We start from the raw sequence: 19,244 nt of genomic DNA on the forward strand, positions 1-19,244 counted from the left end.
CGTGGCAGCGTGTGGGAGCCGCAGAAATAACCCCTGGGCGCTACGTGTGTATTATGAAACTTCATGTGTAATTATGCAGAGTGAAAGCTTCCACAGAAAGCGTCAAAGAAGCCCAGGGAGTCAGAAAATTGATGCAAAGCCGTGTTGAAAAACAACGCTCAGCCTTGGTCGGATGTGCCCATCGCCATCGCTGGCACATCCCTGTGCCAGCACGTGCCCGCGCGGGCAGGGAAGAGGCCGGCGATGCGCTGGGCTGCAGCTGAAGCAAACACGAGATGTTGGCCAACTCCTCCGAAAGCACCCGCCACATCTTTAATATCCACATAAAGCAGATGGCATCGCAGATTCGAAATCTCATTCCAAAAGAAGCACGCGTAGGAAAGCACGCAGAGAGAGGAGTTTGTTTATCCAGAGGGTTTTTTGCTGTGAGTGCTACATTGGTTAAGGGACTTTCCAGCTTGCGTAACCTTCATGTTCCAGGAGCGCGGTTCACCTGCAGTCAGGCTGGTACAACTCTACCCACACCAATCCCGAAGGTTGATGAGACTTAAATATATCAGCTTTAGGATGAGGGAGGCTGAATCAGCCCCGCTGGGATTCCCAGCTGCAAATTCAGAGAGTTGCAAGTTTTCAGACCTGAGGACATGGTTTGGAACTGCATACTCAGGCCTAAATCCATGCTTTAATGCTCATTATTCAGTATCATAATTAGGTTATTTTTTTTTCCCTGTATTTTGCCTTTGCAGGATTAAATAGTCACCGATGTCTTGGTGAGATGAACGAACACCACAGTTCTCATGTTGAAGAAGAGGAAGGAATCATAAAGGATTTTAGCCAGGAATAACCTCAGAGAGTGACTCCTGAGAAACGCTGCGGACACGAGGAGAATGCGAGTTTCTTGCCACACAGATACCTTTGAAGGAGCTGGAATGAGAGCTGCAGGCACGGACAGACTCCCTGCTTTCACCTCTCTGCAAGATTCCCGACTCGCGCTGAGAATCTCTCCTGCTGCAAGAAGCTATCCTGATGACATGCACAGATTTCATTGTCGTTGAGGCGGGATTATATCCCTAAGTAAGGCTATAGCCTGAGTGGTAATTAGCTGTACGCTGATTGACTTGGACATCGTAGAGACTAAAATAAGCAGCAACCTGTACACGTCCTCAGAAAAGATGCTGCAAAGTTCCCTGAAGAAATGGTCAAACAGTTTGTGTTGCAGGCGTTTTGGGGCCAGCTGGAGGCAAATCGCCGCCTCATCAGGCCATCTAGGCTAATTCAGGAGGGGGAATGGCAATTTCTTCCAGCTACTTTCTGTCTATCTACTTTATTTTCTTAGGTGGGGAAGCTCTGTAGAAAGATGATGTTGTGGTTACAGTGCATGACTGGTTCTGCTTTCATTTCCCACATGGTTTTAGGCAAATTGCTTCATGCCTCTGTGTTTTTTGACTTTTCCTCCAGTGCAAAATGTCTTTTCTCCCAAGAGACGTTCTGAAGCCTGAAGTCATTGCTTTTTAGTGACTTTCGCACGGGATGTGCTGTAAAGTATTTGAAAATAATTGAAAGTGTTACAGAACAGCAGTACAGTGAGTCTTCTGAAATCTTAGCACTGTACAAGCGTTCCTTTAATTATTATGTACGACTGAGCAATAATGGGAACACTTTTAGTCTACACTTTGTAATAAATACTGAACTCCAAGAGCTAAATAATAAACCTCAAAGGCAGGGCATTTTAAAGCTCAACTAATAACAAATAAGCAGGACACTTAAACTAGATCTTTCTGCTAATCTTTTAGTGATAAATGACCCAATTAAGAAAAAAGCAAAGACAAAATGTTCACGCAAGCTGATGGGTCAAATTATACCTCTAAAGCTCTCTAGTTTAATAGCTTAATCGTAAGCAAACAGGCTGCAACTGGCAGGTAAGAAAAAGCAAAAGTGACTGTGAGCTATTGTGCACTAGAAGGCTGGATTATCCACCTGTTTGCGGTGCTGGGCTCGAGGAAGACGGAAAGTTTATTACGAGTCTGATCCAGAGACTGCTGGTATCAACAGAAACTTCCCCGTGCTGCCCACAAAACCTCGATGCAGTGCTGGGAGCCTGTCTGGGAGCTGAGCTGCTACTGGCCGCTCAGTTCCTTCAGTCCCAGGAGCTGTTTGTCAGTACATAGAATCATAGAACAGTTTGGGTTGGAAGGGACCTTAAAGATCATCCAGTTCCAACCCCCCTGCCATGGGCAGGGACACCCTCCACTACACCAGGTTGCCCAAAGCCTCATCCAACCTGGCCTTGAACACTGCCAGGGATGGGGCAGCCACAACTTCTCTGGGCAGCCTGTCCCAGTGCCTCACCACCCTCAGAGTGAAGACATTTACAGTCTTACTGAAAAAAACATTTTGTCATCAACTCTAAATAATAAAGTGAGCAGTATTCCTGTGTATATTCCAATGTATATCCTGTTTGGATATACATATGTGTCATGTCTTGTTTTCACACTGTGGAGTGAAACGCACCACGTCGCGTCCTCGATGATAGTTGTGCAATTAGGCTGAAGGGATTTGCTAAGGATTAACAAATGCTGTCTAGCAGGTGTTCCTCCCCAAAACGTCACGAAAGATTTCTGCAACTGTGGAAATGTAAAGAAAGGACGAGAAGCAGGAGATGGGTCTCTCATCGGTAGTTATCTTTGATATAGCTGTCAATTGTTTCTGGCAATTTACCGGTACGAAATTAGTCCTAAGACATGCTTTGAGACACCCACACCCCCACTCCCCGCCCCAAAATTTCCCCCAACAACAGAAGCTGCTGGGGCAGGTCGGATGTGCTGTCAGGAGAAGCACCTACCCAGCGCCAGCCAGCCCAGCCGCACGCTGCTACAGCCCAAGCAGAGCTGTTGGGACGCAGTGCCGTGTTTACTGGTGCAGAAAATTACGCCCCAGTAAGCCATAAATATTGTAAGGAGAGGGAATGAAGATGGGAGCAGCACTGAGATGGAAGGCTCTCCCAACAGGACTTCTGAACTCCAGCAGCAGCTCCGCTGCTCCCTTATTCCTTCAGCCTACTGGAGAAATCACCATTAACCAGTGGTTAAATTAATCTTGCTGTCCAGATTCAATCCCTTACTGCATAGATGAGCAGTTTTTAACAACCTGGTGGGGAGTGATGCCCTGCCAGCTTTCCCACGGGAGCCTTGTCTGCAAACACGGGAAGAGGCCGGCATGTGTGCTCTCCGAACTGCCTGCTCGTGCACATCACCTTGCTGGGACCGCCCAGCAAACTCCTAACTGGGATTTGGGTGCTGCTGGGAGAGCTAAGCAGTGAGCAGGGCCTGCAGAAAAGAGCAGCTCCCCTCCAGATCTATCCAACATGGAATCTTGTTTCTCTTTTTCTTACAAATAGAGGTGAGGAGGTAAGTGGGACATGCAGGAGCAGGAAGAGATGACAGATGATGGATATTAAAAAGACACTTTAATTACAGGAGTTGGAGAGAGGGTCCTGTATGCACATAAATTTTTAATTGTTGCTTTTTATAGGGAAGAAAATCTCTGTGCTCCCAAGCAGTTCCCAGTAGCGAAAGCCCTGATCTCAGAGTGCTGCTGACTCTAATCACTTCAACACAGAGCAAAAGAAAATGCTGTGCTTGTTAGAACCCCTTGGTTAAACTTCAACAACTTCTGCAGAGGAGAAGTGTTTGTTTCCTTCCATCTGCTGCCTTTGCAAGGAAGGAAAATCAGCCTGTTCAGATACCAGGAAGTTCTTCAACATTTGAGCAGCTAGCTGTGAACGCAGGAACAATAACATGCATAAATTATCATACCTAAAAATACCCTGCATGCCAGTCACACATATAACCCAGCCCTGGAGCAATTCCTAAGTAACGTCAGACTGCGTAAAGGGTGCAGATACACGGGATGTGGGCAGAACAGGGCAGCTGTGGCAGCAGGTGCACGTGCCTGGCTCTCCTGCACCGTCGTAGTTTTTTTCCTCTCATCAAAACATGTTTTGCTTTTGCTGGGAGCTGCTGACTCCTACGTCTTTGTGCACCGTGTCTGCCAAAGCCACTTGCACAGGAGATGAAAGCGAGAGCCAGACCCTTTGCCATCAACCGAGACTCGCGGCGTTTGAGTTTAAACCAGATCCTTTTGCCAAATCCAGGCTGGCGCTGGGGCTGCGTGCGTGGCGTGGCAGGATGCTGTAAGGCTGATCCGCAAACGCAGCAGCTCTCCGTAGCTCGGAGGGGGCAAAGTGCAGGAGAGAAGGCACGGGCAGGCGGTGGGGACTGGGTGATGGGTGTCCATGGGCTGCTCGGATGGCAGACAGACCCAACAGCCCGCAAGTCTCCCACGTTAGGAATGACAGGACAAGAGGGAATGGCCTCAAGTTACGCCAGGGGAAATTTAGGTTGGATATCAGGAAAAATTTCTTTATGGAGAGGGTTGTGAAGTATTGGAACAGGCTGCCCAGAGAGGTGGTGGAGTCTCCATCCCTGGAGGTGTTTAAGAAACGTGTGGATTTGGTGTTGAGGAACATGGTTTAGGGACCCTGACAGTGCAGGGTGAACGGTTGGACTCGATGATCTTGAGGGTCTCTTCCAACCAGATGATTCTCTGATAAGTCACCCCAGGGAAGGACACGGCTGTTGCCCTACGGCTCACTGCTGTGGGAAGTCCACGCTGTCTCTTGCTATCAATTCCTATGCAGTCTGTGCCTCCAGTATTTGCTTTTCATAAATCTCCGAGCCCTCGCTGCGTTTCCGTGGTAACGCTGAGCGATCCGACGTGGGTTATCTGCAGAACCGAGGTGCTGGTGCACTCTCCCTTCGGAGCCCTGCAGCAGTTTTGGCTTTGCACAGCAGGAGCTGCAGGTGTGCTGCAGTAATGGTGATGGTTTCTTCACCACGATTCCCACGTCAGCGGGGGATCAGCAGGTACGCTCACCAGATCCCCTGCGTGCCGGCAGTACGTGCCGAACGGATCGAAGCAGACCCAGGATGGGAACTGTTCAGACCTCAGCGAGGCCCTCGCTGTCTCTCCATCCCAGTGGAGGCACAGCCCCCGTTTAGCTCAGCACCTTGGTCCTGTAATTCCTGCCAGTGTCCATTGGACCGATGGGTCTATCGCACCGATACGACCCTGATGGGAGAAGCGGACACGCTGTTTCTCACGGAGCCAAAGCCCAGGCTGCCCTGCGCTGCGGGAGAGCAGAGGATGCCGCTGCTGTCAGCCCTTCACCCAGCACTACAGCCACCAAAATGCTTTCCCGCCTGCTGGCTAACCACTGCTGATGGAAACACACGGCACTTCCAATTTATTTAGTCTCTGCAGCCTAAAACTCTTCCCATGTCTGACCACAGCCGTCTGGATACGGCCCGTCACGCCCATCGTTCGCCATCCCAACACGAACCAAGCCAGGGCTTCTCAGCATCCACGACGGGACAGTGTCAGGAGCACTCAGCCTAGCCACGTCGTTTAAATTATTAAAATAAGAAGGAACTGCACAGGCTGGATCCTCACAAAGCAATTTGTAATTAGTCTTTTTTCTAAGGGAAGGGAAAAGTTGGTCTTAGTCCCGTGCATGCTCTGTTACCAAGTCTCCCGAGGGATCACCCAGAAAATTACCATTCCTTCATGTGGAATAACTTCTTTAAGCACATTGACATCGCAGCAGAAAACGTTCACGTTTTGGATGGAAATGCACCTGATCTACAGGCAGAGTGCGACGCATTTGAGGATAAAATCAAAGCAGCTGGAGGAATTGAACTCTTTGTTGGAGGTGAACACCCGAAGGACTAGCGGTCTCTAAATGCTGGCAGGCAGCACAGCCTTTCCTCCTCCATCCATCCATCCATCCATCCATCCATCCCTCCATCCATCCATCCATCCATCCATCCATCCACCCACCATCCATCCACCATCCATCCATTCATCCACCATCCATCCATCCATCCATCCATCCATCCATCCATCCACCATCCATCCATTCATCCACCATCCATCCATCCATCCATCCATCCATCTCTCCCTCCCTCTATCTAATTTATTGCCAGGAGGTTCATTTTCAGTGCTGTTCAGTGGATTTGCAGTGAAAGCCACTCTATACTCCATGGCCCTGGGCACTCGTGTGCTGGCAGCCTTGCCTTCCAGTGTGCCACTCCCCCAGTTTCAAGTATTTCACTCCAGTAAGTGAATTGTTCATGAAACGATTAGCAGGAGAAACAGGCAGGGCTGGAACTGCAGCGAATACAAAATGTATTATAATTGCCAGTGCTAACAGGAAACTGGTAGGAACCGAGTTCTCTGAGCCAGCAGGAGCTCAACACAAGCTTCTCCCATTGGTTTGCCTGAAGATTCTGCCATCTACTCGTCCCAGCACAATTAGGGAAGAGCCTTTGTTGACTTCAGAGAGGCTTTTGCTGTCATTCCTACCAGAAGCAAATTTAAGCTTGAGCAGAAAAAATTGCGAGTGTTTTTCTCAGATCTGTACCTTTTCCTGGAAGAATGTCCTTCTAATAGGAGTGCTGTTGGCTCTGCTTCCTACAATAAGCATTACAGCCACTGATCTACTTGCCAAACTCTGTCACAGGTATTGGCCCAGACGGTCACATTGCCTTCAACGAGCCTGGATCAAGTTTGGTATCCAGGACACAAGTGAAGACCTTGGCTATGGACACTATACTGGCTAATGCCAGGTTCTTTGATGGTGACCTCTCCAAAGTCCCCACAATGGGACTCTGGTCGGAGTAGGCACTGTCATGGATGCCAGAGAGGTTAGTAGAAAAGCAGTGACCTCATACTGTAGCTCTTGAGCAGGGCTGCCTGGAGCAGCTAAAGATGCAAGGGTGTGTAGCGACAGGACACGGGGCAATGGCTTTAAACTGAAAGAGGGGAGATTTAGATTGGATCTAAGGAAGAAATTCTTCCCTCTGAGGGTGGTGAGGCACTGGGACAGGCTGCCCAGAGAAGCTGTGGCTGCCCCATCCCTGGCAGTGTTCAAGGCCAGGTTGGATGAGGCTTTGAGCAACCTGGTGTAGTGGAGGGTGTCCCTGCCCACAGCAGGGGGAGTTGGAACTGGATGATCTTTAAGGTCCCTTCCAACTCAAACCATTCTCTGATTCTACGATGATTCTGTAATCCAGTCTCGGAGCAGCGATGCACCCTGCTGGTGTAGGCCAGCTCATCCTTTCCCTGCCACAGGCAGCTGAGTTCCTGATCCTCCTTTTCTTTTGCATCCTGCAACACTATGGAAAGGCTCTTGCTGTCTTCCATTATAGCTCCACCAACACTTGTGTAACTGTGCAGTACAGTTGTGATCCACAGGGAGCTAGAAAGGTTTGGGAGGATGTCTTTGGTTAAGAATCTCATCTGGGAAAACAAATGTAAGAATCACTGGCTGACTTGACATTATACCAGCAGATCATGAAAACCATATGGGATAGCTTTTAATTGCATCTATACCTTGATCTGTACTCATTAAATCTCAGCATATAGGTGCCTAACAGGGGAGCTCAAAAGATCCAAATCATTAAAATGACCCACCAGGCTATGATCTAATGGACAAATAAAATGCCACCACAGCAAACAGAATTGTGATACAGGATGGTGGACGATGGTGGACGTTTCCCCTGTTAGGGACCGGGGCAGCTCTCTCAGTTCAGCAGGGTGTGGGTGCAGTCTCTCCGAACGCCTCTTCTAGACCCTAACTGCCATCCTCTGTGTGTTGGAGTCCAGGTGATGATCCTTATCACAGGAGCCCACAAAGCCATTGAGGAAGGTGTCAACCCCATGTGGACAGTTATCTGCTTTCCAGCAACACCTCAACACTGGGTTTGCGTGCGATGAGGATGCCACGCTGGAACTCAGAGTTAAGATGATGAAATGCTTTAAGGGTGAGTGTCTGACCAGGCCAAGCAGCTGTTGCACCTAGTTTTCAGTGGCACAAGCCATGCCTCACCTAAGATACTTCTGTTTAATCAGCTCCCAAAGGAGTATGTTCGGCTGAGGTGTACGGCGATAAGAAGAGGACAAAGGTAATGCTTATCTGCGGGCATGGGAACAAAGGAACAAGGACTCTGGTCATGTCTAATTTCATTAGCATCCTATGAGTGAGAATTTTGCTTTATTATGTCTACTTAAGTCACCTTTTTGCTTGCTACAGTAGGTTTAATGCTGGTTCACAACAAGCTTGTGGAACCCTTATACAGCGTGAAGGAGACGGGAGCAGAAAGAAGCCACACAGCCATTAATCTTGGTGTTCAGAGTAGTGCTGAACCAGCTTTTCTGTTGGAAACCAGCTGTGAAGAAAGGGAATTGCTGCAGAAACTCATGTTTGTTCTTAAATTAGCAAAATGATTATGTGCTTGCTTCTCTCTATTGCAGACAGATGCAACACCTGCCTTAATTAACCAAATGAGGATGGGATCCAGTATACTGTGCTCCACGAACTTCCACCACTGGCTTGTACTCTGAAGGCAGCAATGGAGAATGAGTTGTTTAATCTGTGAAGCAACTGTAATCATGTGGACTGAAGGCCTCAAAGCTTAAACATGAAGATATGTGAAAGTACGATGTCGCAGAAACCAAACGGGTAACCCCTTTGGGATGTATTCCTTGCAATTAGGACAAGTACCCTTTTTGTCACCCCCTCTCCACAATACACTCTTACATTATACTCAAAATGGGATCTGAGCTTGTTCAGCCTGGAGAAAGGAAAGCTTCAGCATGACTAAGTAGCAGCATGCTCCACAGCTACGAGGAGGTCATCAAGATGAAGCCAGGTCTCCTGGGCAGCATGTGACAGTGGGGCTTCAGGTGATGCTCAGACTGGATACATGGAAGAAAATTCCCCAGGAGGACAGTCAGGCAGCGGGGCAGGTTCCCCAGAGAGGTTTTGCAGTCTCTGTCCTTAAGAAGTTTTCAAGACCTGACTGGACAAAGCCCTGGCTGAACCCAGCTTTGAGCCAGATGTTGGAACTTGAGACCTTCTCAGCAAAGGGGAGGCTACAGGCAGCCTTCATCAGTGCTGCGTTAATGACAGAAGCCCTACACACAGGTGGGCAACAGCCTGTACTGGCAAGACCCCTCCAATTCTGAAACTCGGTATGCTATTGAGTGAGGAGCAAAAATAAGTGGGCAGAATTTATTTTCTTTACGCAGAAATTTTGTAACCTGTTGATCTGTAATGTAACTTTCTACAGTAAATGTCTTAATTTTTTCTCAATGCTCACATTGACTGTTGCTGGTGCTCAGTCTCGCTGTACGAGTGAAACACGGAACAGTTGATGTGGCTGAGCAGGACTCGTGACACCATTTTTGAACAGCAACACCACAACCTTCGAAGCATGAGAAAGACCTGTGACTTTGCACAAGATTTCTCCATCACCCAGAACTGAAGCTGCGTTGAAAGCAGTTTGGTAGAAATAGCTACTGCTGCTCCCTGCCCCTTGCCCGGTGTTTGCCAGCAGGTTTTCACAAAACACCTGCTCTGACTCTGTCCTGCCAGGCAGCAGCTACTTCATATAAAAAGGTGGGGATCTTGAACGGAGAAAAAAGGTCACAGCTCTGTATCTTTTATTACCAAGTGTCTGCACATAATCTAACGCTCATTCTACACGTGCACAGAAATGGAGCGAGGTCTACAGGAGGAAAAAGTACACCCTGAAGAAGAGACTCTGTGCCACGTTACCCGTCGCCTGCTTTGCTCCCCGCCTGCGAAGACAAGTTCTGGTTTTAGCTGTCCTACCCTCGCACCACCAGCCGACTGTCCTACGAGCGCAGCCACCTGCTTGCCCCCTCCTCTGCCTCACTGCAGAATGCAGGAGCTCGGGCCCAGGGGCCCCACCTGCCCAAAATTCACAGACACAGCGGTGACTGCATCACGGTGACTGCATCACGGCTCCTCCTCGCTCCACACGCTCTGGGAAGCAGGAGGAGTTCATTGCAGCATCTTCAAATCCTTCCCCAAAGCTCTTGTGCTCCAGTAGCTCTGGCCAACATCCCCCGCCACGGCTTTGCATCCCAACATACCCTTTGGTGCCCAGGCTCTGCCCTGGCTTGGCAGAAGGGACCTGTCCAGGCTCCTGCAGGTTTAAGGGCTCCAACACCATCTCCTCCACCCAGGCAAGAAAACGGGGTTCAAGCACGTGCTTCTCGTCACCAAACATCCCCGATCTGCCCACGGATGCAGCTTAGTGGGAAGAAAGCCCCTTCCGAAAGCAGGCAGCTTCTGGGCTCAGCACGTAGAGTTAAAAAGTGTGGCCAGAAGAGAAACTGGCAGGGATTGCAGCTAAAAGCTGGCACATCCAGTGCAGCGCTCCCACGCTGGCGTCGCGACAGGCACTGTGCACCAGCCAGGGGCTCGCACCTCTCAGGGCAAGGCAGTGAGGGCACTTGGCACAAATAACCATCCAAACTTTTTTTGGCAGAACGCATCCTGAGCCAACTTCATGTGAGAGCCTGAGACGAGCCCAGGTCTGGCCTCTGTCGTTCTACAGCCGACCACGTGCCCCGGTGCCGTGGCACACAGCACTCGAGGCGACCAGCACCCTGATGCAGGACAGAGCTCTGTCCCACACGCTGACCTGTGCTGCCATATCCACGCCACAATGAAGACAACCAGGGAGACAACTGTGTTTACTGTCTTAAAGTGAATTTAGTGCATGTGAAAGGTGCAGGAAATACAACTTAAACCATACGCAATGGAACCTTTCCCTACACACTGTCCTATACCCTAAACCAAGACAAGAGATCTGCTCTTACCATCTCATCTTTTTAATGACTGCCAATTCAGTACAGACTTTCATCCCTTGTGAAAGGAACTAAATCAGCACTTATTTTGGCCAGATACCCGAGTACAAATTTATTTACTCTCTGTCAAAACGGAGCGAGAGGTGTTCACCTAAGAGCTGTCCAGCTCCTGAGCTATGCATCTGGACCCTGCTAGTTGTTTTGAACACAGCACATGCAGTTTTAATTTCAAAATAATTTTTAGACCGTTCTGCAAGTGGAAAAACTTCCAAAGATTAGTGGTTCCCTCCAGTAATTACTTTCATGCTCACAAAACTATTTACTGAGCTTTTACAATTCGGTTTGCGAAATAATTTGAAAGGCAAGAACCGTGGAAATACAGGATCTAGTCCAGAAGCAAAACTATCAACTCATCAAATTTCTCATATGAAGAGTTAGTAAAAAATAAATTACTTCATCATCTGAGAAGACAAGGTAATTTTCAAAATCTTGAAGAATTCAAGTTTATCTAAACTATTTATCCATAAAGATGTGTTTCAATATCTGACTGATACTTTTCATCCTCTCACTGGCCACACACAGTTCACTGCTTTAGCACTCATTTTGAGGAGAGGCAACGTGAGTTAATATAACAGCAACACTGAGATGGGCCATCAAATTGATTCAAACTTCTGGAAAAGGCCGTTGGTCATTTTTTGCCAAAGCATTCAGTAATGCACAGACCTAAGCATCACAGCCAGTAAGAAGGGGGTAAGCGATAATCCAGTTTATCATCGTTAGGAAGTATCAGTGACAGAGCAAGGGGCTGCTTTTCACAGAAACAGGTCAGGAAATGCTATGGAAGCAACAGCCTCTGCTGCTGAATACAGAAGAAATTTTTTGTATTGTATCAGAAAACTTTCCCTGTCCAAGCAGCATCACTGAACAGCTCCAGAAGGAGCCTGACAGCTGCAATAAAACTGCCCTAAACCCCACAGTGGGTATAAGCCAAAATCCCCAAAGGTGAGTCTCCCTAAAGGAAACCGCCAAATATTTCTACGATTTGAGGCTTCAGATTTGTTTGTTTGCTTTTGAAAAAGGGGTACCTCGTAGTATATGTTTTTCCAACTTCTGACTTGTTGTATTTGTCTTTAACAATAGATATGACTTCCGTGGTGATCCTGACCACAGGAGGGGTAAAACGGTCCCCTTTGGTTTCGGCAACAGCCTCTGAAGTGGGAGTATCCTGCAGTGCAAGGCAGTTATCACTCTCCTCTCACGTAATGGAAGTGAAAAGCAAACAAATTTGACAAAATTGGAAAGCATCTGTCTCTGGTTTGTTCAGCTTTTGTTGCTAGAGAAAGCTACTAGTCTTCATCTTCCTGGAACTCACCATCAATACGCATGGCTTGAAACAATCTGCAAGACAGCCAATAATTTACATCAGGATGTAAAAAAAAAAAAAAGTAAAATATGTAAAAAAAAAAAAAATCAATCTCAATGTGACAAAAAATACAAAAGCAGCAAGTTTCACAATTCTTTTCAGTATCATAAACCACTCCTGCTGCAATCTGGAAGCTGATTAAAATAAAGCTACTCTGCATTTCGACAGCACATTATACCAGGAGGTTGCACAGCACTTTACAAACGTGATGTCTCAAGAAATCCCCGAAAACAACAACAACCCAAAACGTACTAGAAGTTACCCAGCATGCTGCCAGTCCCAGCTGGTCTTTAGGCAGCAGGTAAGCAGCCACCAAGCCTGCCTGCTCCAAGCAGCTGACATTCTAATCAAACAATGCAAAGCTAGGCAAACAACTGCAACATATAAGCAGGAAGAGGAAGAACAGAAGGGAAGAAAATGTGGGTTTTTTTATAAAACAGATGAGCTTAGTGAAGATAGGTAGAGGTTAAACTAAACGAAAAGAAAAAAGAACATGAGAAGAAAAACAGAAAGGAAAACAGGGTAGGAAGTGAAAAAATTACTACTGGGAGAAGAGATAATGCCAAAAAAGAAGTGCCAAGAACAAGAAAAAAATAAATCCTGTCAGGCACATCTACTGCAGCAGAATAGACAGTGGAGGATTGAGTAAAACTACGGGTATTTTGACGTTTTTATCCAGGCACGATGTATCACAGCGATGGGCACGTAACCAGTGGCATACACACCAGCTCAGAGGCTGCCACTATTGCACCTCTCTGCCTGCCCTTTCCTTCGTCCAGGTGGCAGCAGCATCCTTTGTCCCTTGGTAGATCCCTAATAGTGATGATGCACACCAAGCCTGCAGCTTCTTAGAAGCAGCTTTTTTACCCAAAACCTTGTGCTGCGCTATCATATACCTGATTTTCATTTACCTGATTATCATATACCTGATATCATATTCCCTGCCCATGGCAGGGGGGTTGGAACTGGATGATCTTTGAGGTCCCTTCCAACCCAAACCCTTCTGTGATTCTGAGCATCTGCAAGGAAACATTTCACTACAGGCTGTCTCGCAGTCAGAGGCAAGACGTAAAGCCTCAGCAACAGGCTCAGAAGACTTCTCCAGAATTTTAAAACAAAAATTCTCAAAAAGCAAAACCACATGCCAAATCACTCCTGATATTTTTTTATTGTTAGTGTCAGATCCTTTCAAGTGTAAATATTTGAGAGAAGAAACTTGCGTCGTAAACTGTACAGCTACAAATTTCAAGGTAAGAATAATCTGGGAGAGACTGTAAGAAATTTCTAAGTAGAAAAACAAGTGGTAGGGCACTAGAAGAAACACACGTAAATAAATACCCACCTGTTGTAGCACGGGGAAGATGGATCATTGAAGTGCCCATATGGGTTCACCCTTGACAGAGAACCCATACAAAGCCAGCAGAAATACTGCATGCAGCCAGTACACATCATTTTGTTACAACCATCCAGTTTCTAAGGGGAAGAAAACAAGAAGCAGCAGTTACCAAAATCCTCGTGTCAGTCTCTAAATGGTAACAGTCCTCCAAAACACACCAACGGTGAACACGTTGTACCCTGACTCTATCGCAACACTGATAGTTCTTCACTGTTCAAAAGAACTACGAGCTCGAATCACAGACTTGTAAACGGGCTGTAACACTAATAATACTGGAAATTAATATTTTTCTGAAAAAATAGATTTATTTACTGGCTGTAGTTTGAAACAGCAGTAGCCAGAAACACACGGAAAACAAAGGGATTCGAATGTATCCATATTCAACCTGGATCTTTTTAGTACTGGAGTCTGAACAATGTAAAAAATACCTGCTGTATTTACTCCAGTCCCTGAGCTCCAGAAATATCACTTTCTATCTAACACAGACCAAAATGGAAAGTTCTCTTACCATTTCCTACAAATTTACTTTCCCTGGTGAATTGGAGGCTACAAATCTCCGTTCCAGCCTAAATACAGAACTGACTGAATTTATGTTAGTTTCTGTTCAGAGTTACTACGATTCTTCAGCCTTTCCCCTCCGTGCCTACCTCTATGTAAGTGCCACAGCAAGGACAAGACTTGGAGTTCTTTTCCAGCCATTCTTTACTCTCCATCTCCTCAACGGCTTTCTGAATCACTCGTTTGCCATAGCGTTGTTCCAAAAATCTTTTCGTTGCCTCGTCTGCTTCTAAATATTCATTTCGCAAATCCATTAATTTCTCTGAGGAATAGAACAAGAAAAAAACCAAACTGCTTTTGTAATATATTATACAAAGAAGCCCGGCTAGTAACAGTGTAAAGTAGTCTCAAAGGAAACTAATACAATTAAGCAAGTAAAACATCAGAATACATAAGGAAAAAAAAATGAGAATATTAAAACCCCTCTACCTCAAAATTTAAGTTTTATACTGTTGCATTATAAGAGAGAGCAGTGAATGGAATTAGAACAAGCCTACAATGTAAATAAACTGAAAATCAGAAATATTATTTCAGAACGTATGTTAAAGGAAACTTTGTCACAAGATTTTGAGGCCAAACACACACAGAAGCATCCACCTGATTCCAGCATCATCTCTGACAACAGAAAGTAGTGGATTCACAGGAAAGAGTGAAAAAAGGCACACATAAAATGATTCTTCCCCTGCCACAGTCTCTCAGTGCTTAGCAATCAACAGTTTAGGGACCTCCTGGGCTGTGGAGTGTCAAAGGAGTAATATTTAATTGCCAGCAACAGACCTACCCCAAATGAATCTGTCTAATCTTTTTGAAAGCTCATGTGGTGACGAGTTTCTTTGCTTAATTTCTGACCTTGGGTCTTTTTCACGCAAGACTGAATTGCTTCTGGATGCGTTTCTGAAACACGATGACTCACCTGCGGTGATTTTGCACGGAGACACCCCGTGGTAGGTCATTTTACAGAGAGTACAAAAAGCATAGTTGCAACAGGAACATATGCCCATGGTGCAGCCCGGTTCCTGCATGACTGGTGTCTGGCAGCCCGGGCGAGGGCAATACACCACGTCTGCCATCAGGTCCAAGGTAGACTGCAGCAGCAGGCGGTCGTAACGTGCAAACAGCTGCTCGCCAACCAACTCTTTGACCTGAGCAAAGATCAAAGACAGATGACATGCATCTGAAATTCTGAGCCTGCCAGCTTCAGCAAAAAGCAGTAAGTCAATGAAAAAGCACCTACAGCTGGGATGAATCCACTTTATCATCTCCAACAGGTCATGAAAACACTCCTCCAAATGCTATTTTCATAATAATTAATCGAACGAAAAACATGCAGTGTCAAATGCAACGGGACATTGGTTTGGGCCTCTGACCAATGCCAGTGCTAACAAAGCGGGCACGATATGTGCCCAGTGACCCAGCTTTAACTCTGCTGCCTCTGCGTGGCTCACAGCAGGAAACAATTTCCCCAGGTATATTCACAATGCTCACCATGAAAAGCCACACCTTGTCTTCTGTAATTATGGGTAAGTTAGCAGAACTCTACCATCACGGCTTGCACACTGCTATTACCTGGCCAGGAGTCGCAACGGAAGAACACTGTGGTTCTGGACAGTTGAGACAGTGGACCTGGCCATCCCTGATCTGTATTTCAAAGTAGTCCTTCAGGCATGCTTTGCAGTACACATGGCTGCACTCGGTGAAGTACATGCATTCACTGCCCAGCTTCTCACAGAAGCAGATATTGCACAAGTGCATCTTACTGTCAAAGCACTTCCTCCTCTGAGCCTGATCAAAGTCCAAGATTTCCCTAATCAGACTCGACAAGGACTCCACATCCTGCACAGCTCTTGCATCGATGATTTCTTCTGCAGCCGTGGCAGAGCCTGCGGCACCACCACAATCCTCCTCGGCGTCAAGAGGGACCAAAGGTGTCCTGCTCTGCCCGCTTCCTGGGTGGCACATTTTCAGCTCGTATGGGGAGGAAATGTTCAGGTAACTCAGCGTTTCCTCCTTCAGAAACTGCATCCAGGCAAACAGGACCACACAGCCTCGATTCTCCTCCCATACGTTGTCTAAGTGTTTGCAAAGAGCACTGAGCTAGAAAAGAAAAGACAATTCTAGATTTCAGTCAGTTCTGGCAACTCGTTACTGTTTTCCTCCCCTCCCACAGTCCTCCTCAGTGCATACTGAGATTTCAGTTTCTGGAGTTTTTAATATATACACAGAATACACATAAAAATAATGCCAGCTTTCACTCCTCGGAATGGTGACCAAATAAAAACAAGTAGGAAACAAAAGAAGAGCCAACTGAAAGAGTAATATAACCATTTATGTCTTAATTTTACTTCCATATATTACACTAACAATCCCCAGAGCACTGTTAACAATGAACTTATTTGTGATCCCAAAAGCCCTGTTAAAAGGTTAAAACCATGTTGCGAACCTGGGCTGGGGAGAGCCATTTTCCACTGAGCGTGAACACCGGCGGGGAGGCTGACGGGTAGTCTGGTGGGAGTTCGAAATTGAGCACAAGGGGAGGCAGAAAGCAAACGGTGTACTCAAACCCACCGTTTGGGAGGCTTTCTGTGGCATTGCCTGATGCAAAGAGAATTGAGACAGTTTAAGAAATAACAAGAAAACAAATTAACTGTAACTGTTTATGACAGATCTCTCTTTTCATAAATGTCCAGGTTTCAAATTATTTATTCAACCATAATTAACAAGACTTCTCAGTGCAGTAAAATTTCATAGGGTTGCATATATATGGTTAAGTCAATAAACACCTTTACTGTGAAATATCAGATCCTGCACAAACCAAGAAGCTGGAAAGACATATCCTCAAGGAAAGAAAAAATAATGGACTGAATTATTCCAAAGAAATACTATTACTCATCTCTAATTTCAAGGTTCACTAAAGGGGTTGTATGTACGAGGACGAAATCACCTATAAACTCCAGCAACACCACAAGCACAGCACAGGGTCAGTCGTGGCTTCTTCTGGTCAGTGTCACTAGAGCAACCACCATCTAAGCACGCACCAGAAAATTAGCTCGGTAGAAGAGAAGCTAACTTCAGGATAACAGAAAACATCTCAACTCACCACTCACAAAAATTTTGAAGTTTTGGGGCAACTCCAGACAAATTCTTGTTTCTCCTCCTTGGGCAGACTCGTCTCTCTTAAACTCATCTTCATCATAAATGCTAGCCAAAGCCAGCAGCTCATCCTCCTGAGCTTCTTTGTCTTCTGAAGACATTTAAATTCTCTGTGGAGTTAGCACCACTCTACAAGATCAACTGAGTAAACACATCCTATTCAAATTACTAATTTGGGGTGTCTATTTTATACTACTAGAAAAAGATTCAGAAACCTAAATAACAGATATAAACCAATGTAAAACATAAATAAGCTTTTTTACAGGTTGAAAAAACATGGATAGCTTTATAAAATAAAAAAAAAACCCACATGTTAACGGATCATCAGAAAGTCAAAAAGCAAACTGCCTACAAGTGTTAGTGGCTAAAGACAGCTGTAAGGGGGGGAAAAGTAAAAGATGCCAATGGCAAAAGTGACACAGGGACATACAGTGACAGGACAAGGGGCAATGGCTTTAAACTGAAAGAGGGGAGATTTAGATTGGATATAAGGAAGAAATTTTTCACTCTGCGGGTGGTGAGGCACTGGGACAGGTTGCCCAGAGAAGCTGTGGCTGCCCCATCCCTGGCAGTGTTCAAGGCCAGGTTGGATGGGGCTTTGGGCAACCTGGTGTAGTGGAAGGTGTCCCTGCCCATGGCAGGGGGGCTGGAACTGGATGGTCTTTGAGGTCCCTTCCAACCCAAACCGTTCTGTGATTCTATGATTTCATTGATGTTTGAAAGGGAGAATAAACACACGCACACACACAAAAGGGAAACAGCACCAGCATCTCTCATCCAGCGCTGTAAAACGAGCGAGCAGCCAGCCCCGTTCGTGACTCAAGTTATGGAGGACATCAACACGAAGCTCCAAATCGCCACGGGCGTCGCGCAGACGCGCTCCTGTACCGCTTCGGTTCTGGATTTGGGGAAACGGAGCCACATTTAAGGGATTTACCTTTTTACTCCCGACGGGGCAGCGGCAGGTGCTGGTCACTGGCGGCGCGCAGCCATGTCGGCGGGGCGCGGGCAGAGCCCCCGGTCATTCCTCGGCAGAGCCGGAGGGTGACAAACTCCTTCCCGCTTCCGAGCCGCCTGCAGCCGCACAAACACCCGCTCAGGAGGAGGAAAGTCCTCCCGGCGCGTCCATCACGGCAAACACTTCACTCGAGCAGCCACGCGCTCGTTATTATTCGCAATAATTATTTTTTTTTTCCGGCTCTAATAAGCTATTAGAGCTTATTTATGCGCGCAAGCCGCGGTCGCGGTCGTTCCCACCGTTACCGGGCCGACTCGGGGGCCACCCAACACCCCGCGCTGCCGCTTCCCCGACCCCATCCCGGGGTAGCGGCGGCGGCCGGACAGCGGGGCGGCCACGGGCAGCGCCAGGAGCGGAAAACAAGCCCCGGTGAGACGCGGGGAGGAAAAATAAACCGCGTCCAGGCCCGGCTGCCCCGCACCGTTACTCCAGTCTCAGCCATTCCCGTCTTTTCGCCTAACGCAGCCCCGAGGCCGGGGCCGAGGGGGTCCCGGGCCGCGCCGGGCGCCCCACGGCCCACACGCCCGACGCTGCCGCCCACCACCCCGCGGCGCGGCACGGCCCGCCCCGCCTCACCGGTTACCTCAGCCGCGGCAGCGGACGCGCAGGCACGAGGACGGCGACGCGCGGCCGGGCCCCGTCCCTCCCGGCACGACCGGCACCGAGGCGAGGGGGAGGAGGAGGAAAAGGAGGGAAACGGCCGCCGGGCGGGGGCGCCGGCCCGCCCCCGCGCAGCGCCCCCAGCGGCCGGGAGGTCTGGCGGCGCGGCCCCGGTGTCCCGGGGAACGGGCACGGCGTCGCTCGCCGCTCCCCCCCCCCCCCCCGCGCTTCGTTCCGGTGCGCAGCGCAACGTGACCCCGCCAGCACGGAAAGGGTTAACGCCCTTGCGCAGCCCGCGGCGACCCCGCCAGCTTCCTCCGCCCCGCCACCAGCCGCCGGAGGAGCGGCCCGGGAGAGCC

At 47.8% G+C, this 19,244-nt stretch overlaps 2 protein-coding genes across 5 annotated transcripts; one reads left to right on the forward strand and one right to left on the reverse strand.

Annotated features, from left to right (window-relative positions):
- The first annotated feature begins 4,875 nt into the window (after positions 1-4,875).
- GNPDA1 (glucosamine-6-phosphate deaminase 1) lies at positions 4,876-8,346 on the forward strand. Its single transcript, XM_009984606.2, is given in 7 exon segments — positions 4,876-4,925; positions 5,589-5,770; positions 6,581-6,727; positions 6,730-6,764; positions 7,726-7,791; positions 7,793-7,883; positions 8,156-8,346. Coding segments are annotated over 7 exon segments (762 nt in total).
- A 1,206-nt stretch (positions 8,347-9,552) lies between these two features.
- Positions 9,553-18,907, reverse strand: RNF14 (ring finger protein 14). Of its 4 annotated transcripts, XM_086621407.1 has the most exons (9): positions 18,869-18,907; positions 18,032-18,165; positions 17,215-17,377; positions 16,558-16,709; positions 15,684-16,211; positions 15,031-15,259; positions 14,207-14,379; positions 13,506-13,636; positions 9,553-12,138 (listed from the first exon to the last, which is right to left on the reverse strand). In XM_086621407.1, exons 3-9 carry the CDS (start codon positions 17,366-17,368, stop codon positions 12,087-12,089), a joined length of 1,419 nt encoding a protein of 472 aa, XP_086477533.1. In that variant the 5' UTR covers positions 17,369-17,377; positions 18,032-18,165; positions 18,869-18,907; the 3' UTR covers positions 9,553-12,086. The 4 variants fall into 4 exon arrangements, with proteins under 4 accessions (XP_086477533.1, XP_086477535.1, XP_009978685.2 ...); XM_086621409.1 differs by lacking the exons at positions 18,032-18,165; positions 18,869-18,907 and adding an exon at positions 18,205-18,247; XM_009980383.2 differs by lacking the exon at positions 18,869-18,907 and having other exon boundaries at positions 18,032-18,247.
- Between the last annotated feature and the right edge of the window lie 337 nt (positions 18,908-19,244).

Source organism: Tauraco erythrolophus, chromosome 16, assembly GCF_009769465.1.
Source record: "Tauraco erythrolophus isolate bTauEry1 chromosome 16, bTauEry1.pri, whole genome shotgun sequence".
In the NCBI taxonomy this organism is placed as follows: domain Eukaryota; kingdom Metazoa; phylum Chordata; class Aves; order Musophagiformes; family Musophagidae; genus Tauraco; species Tauraco erythrolophus.

Bases quoted from the DNA above. Each gene is read 5' to 3' on its own strand.
- RNF14 (XM_086621410.1), bottom strand. From the start codon at position 17,368: ATGTCTTCAGAAGACAAAGAAGCTCAGGAGGATGAGCTGCTGGCTTTG. The intron at 16,212-16,557 runs GTTCGCAACATG...TTTCTTTTCTAG, and splicing joins AATGGCTCTCCCCAGCCCAG to CTCAGTGCTCTTTGCAAACA. The intron at 14,380-15,030 runs GTGAGTCATCGT...TCTATTCCTCAG, and splicing joins TCCGTGCAAAATCACCGCAG to AGAAATTAATGGATTTGCGA.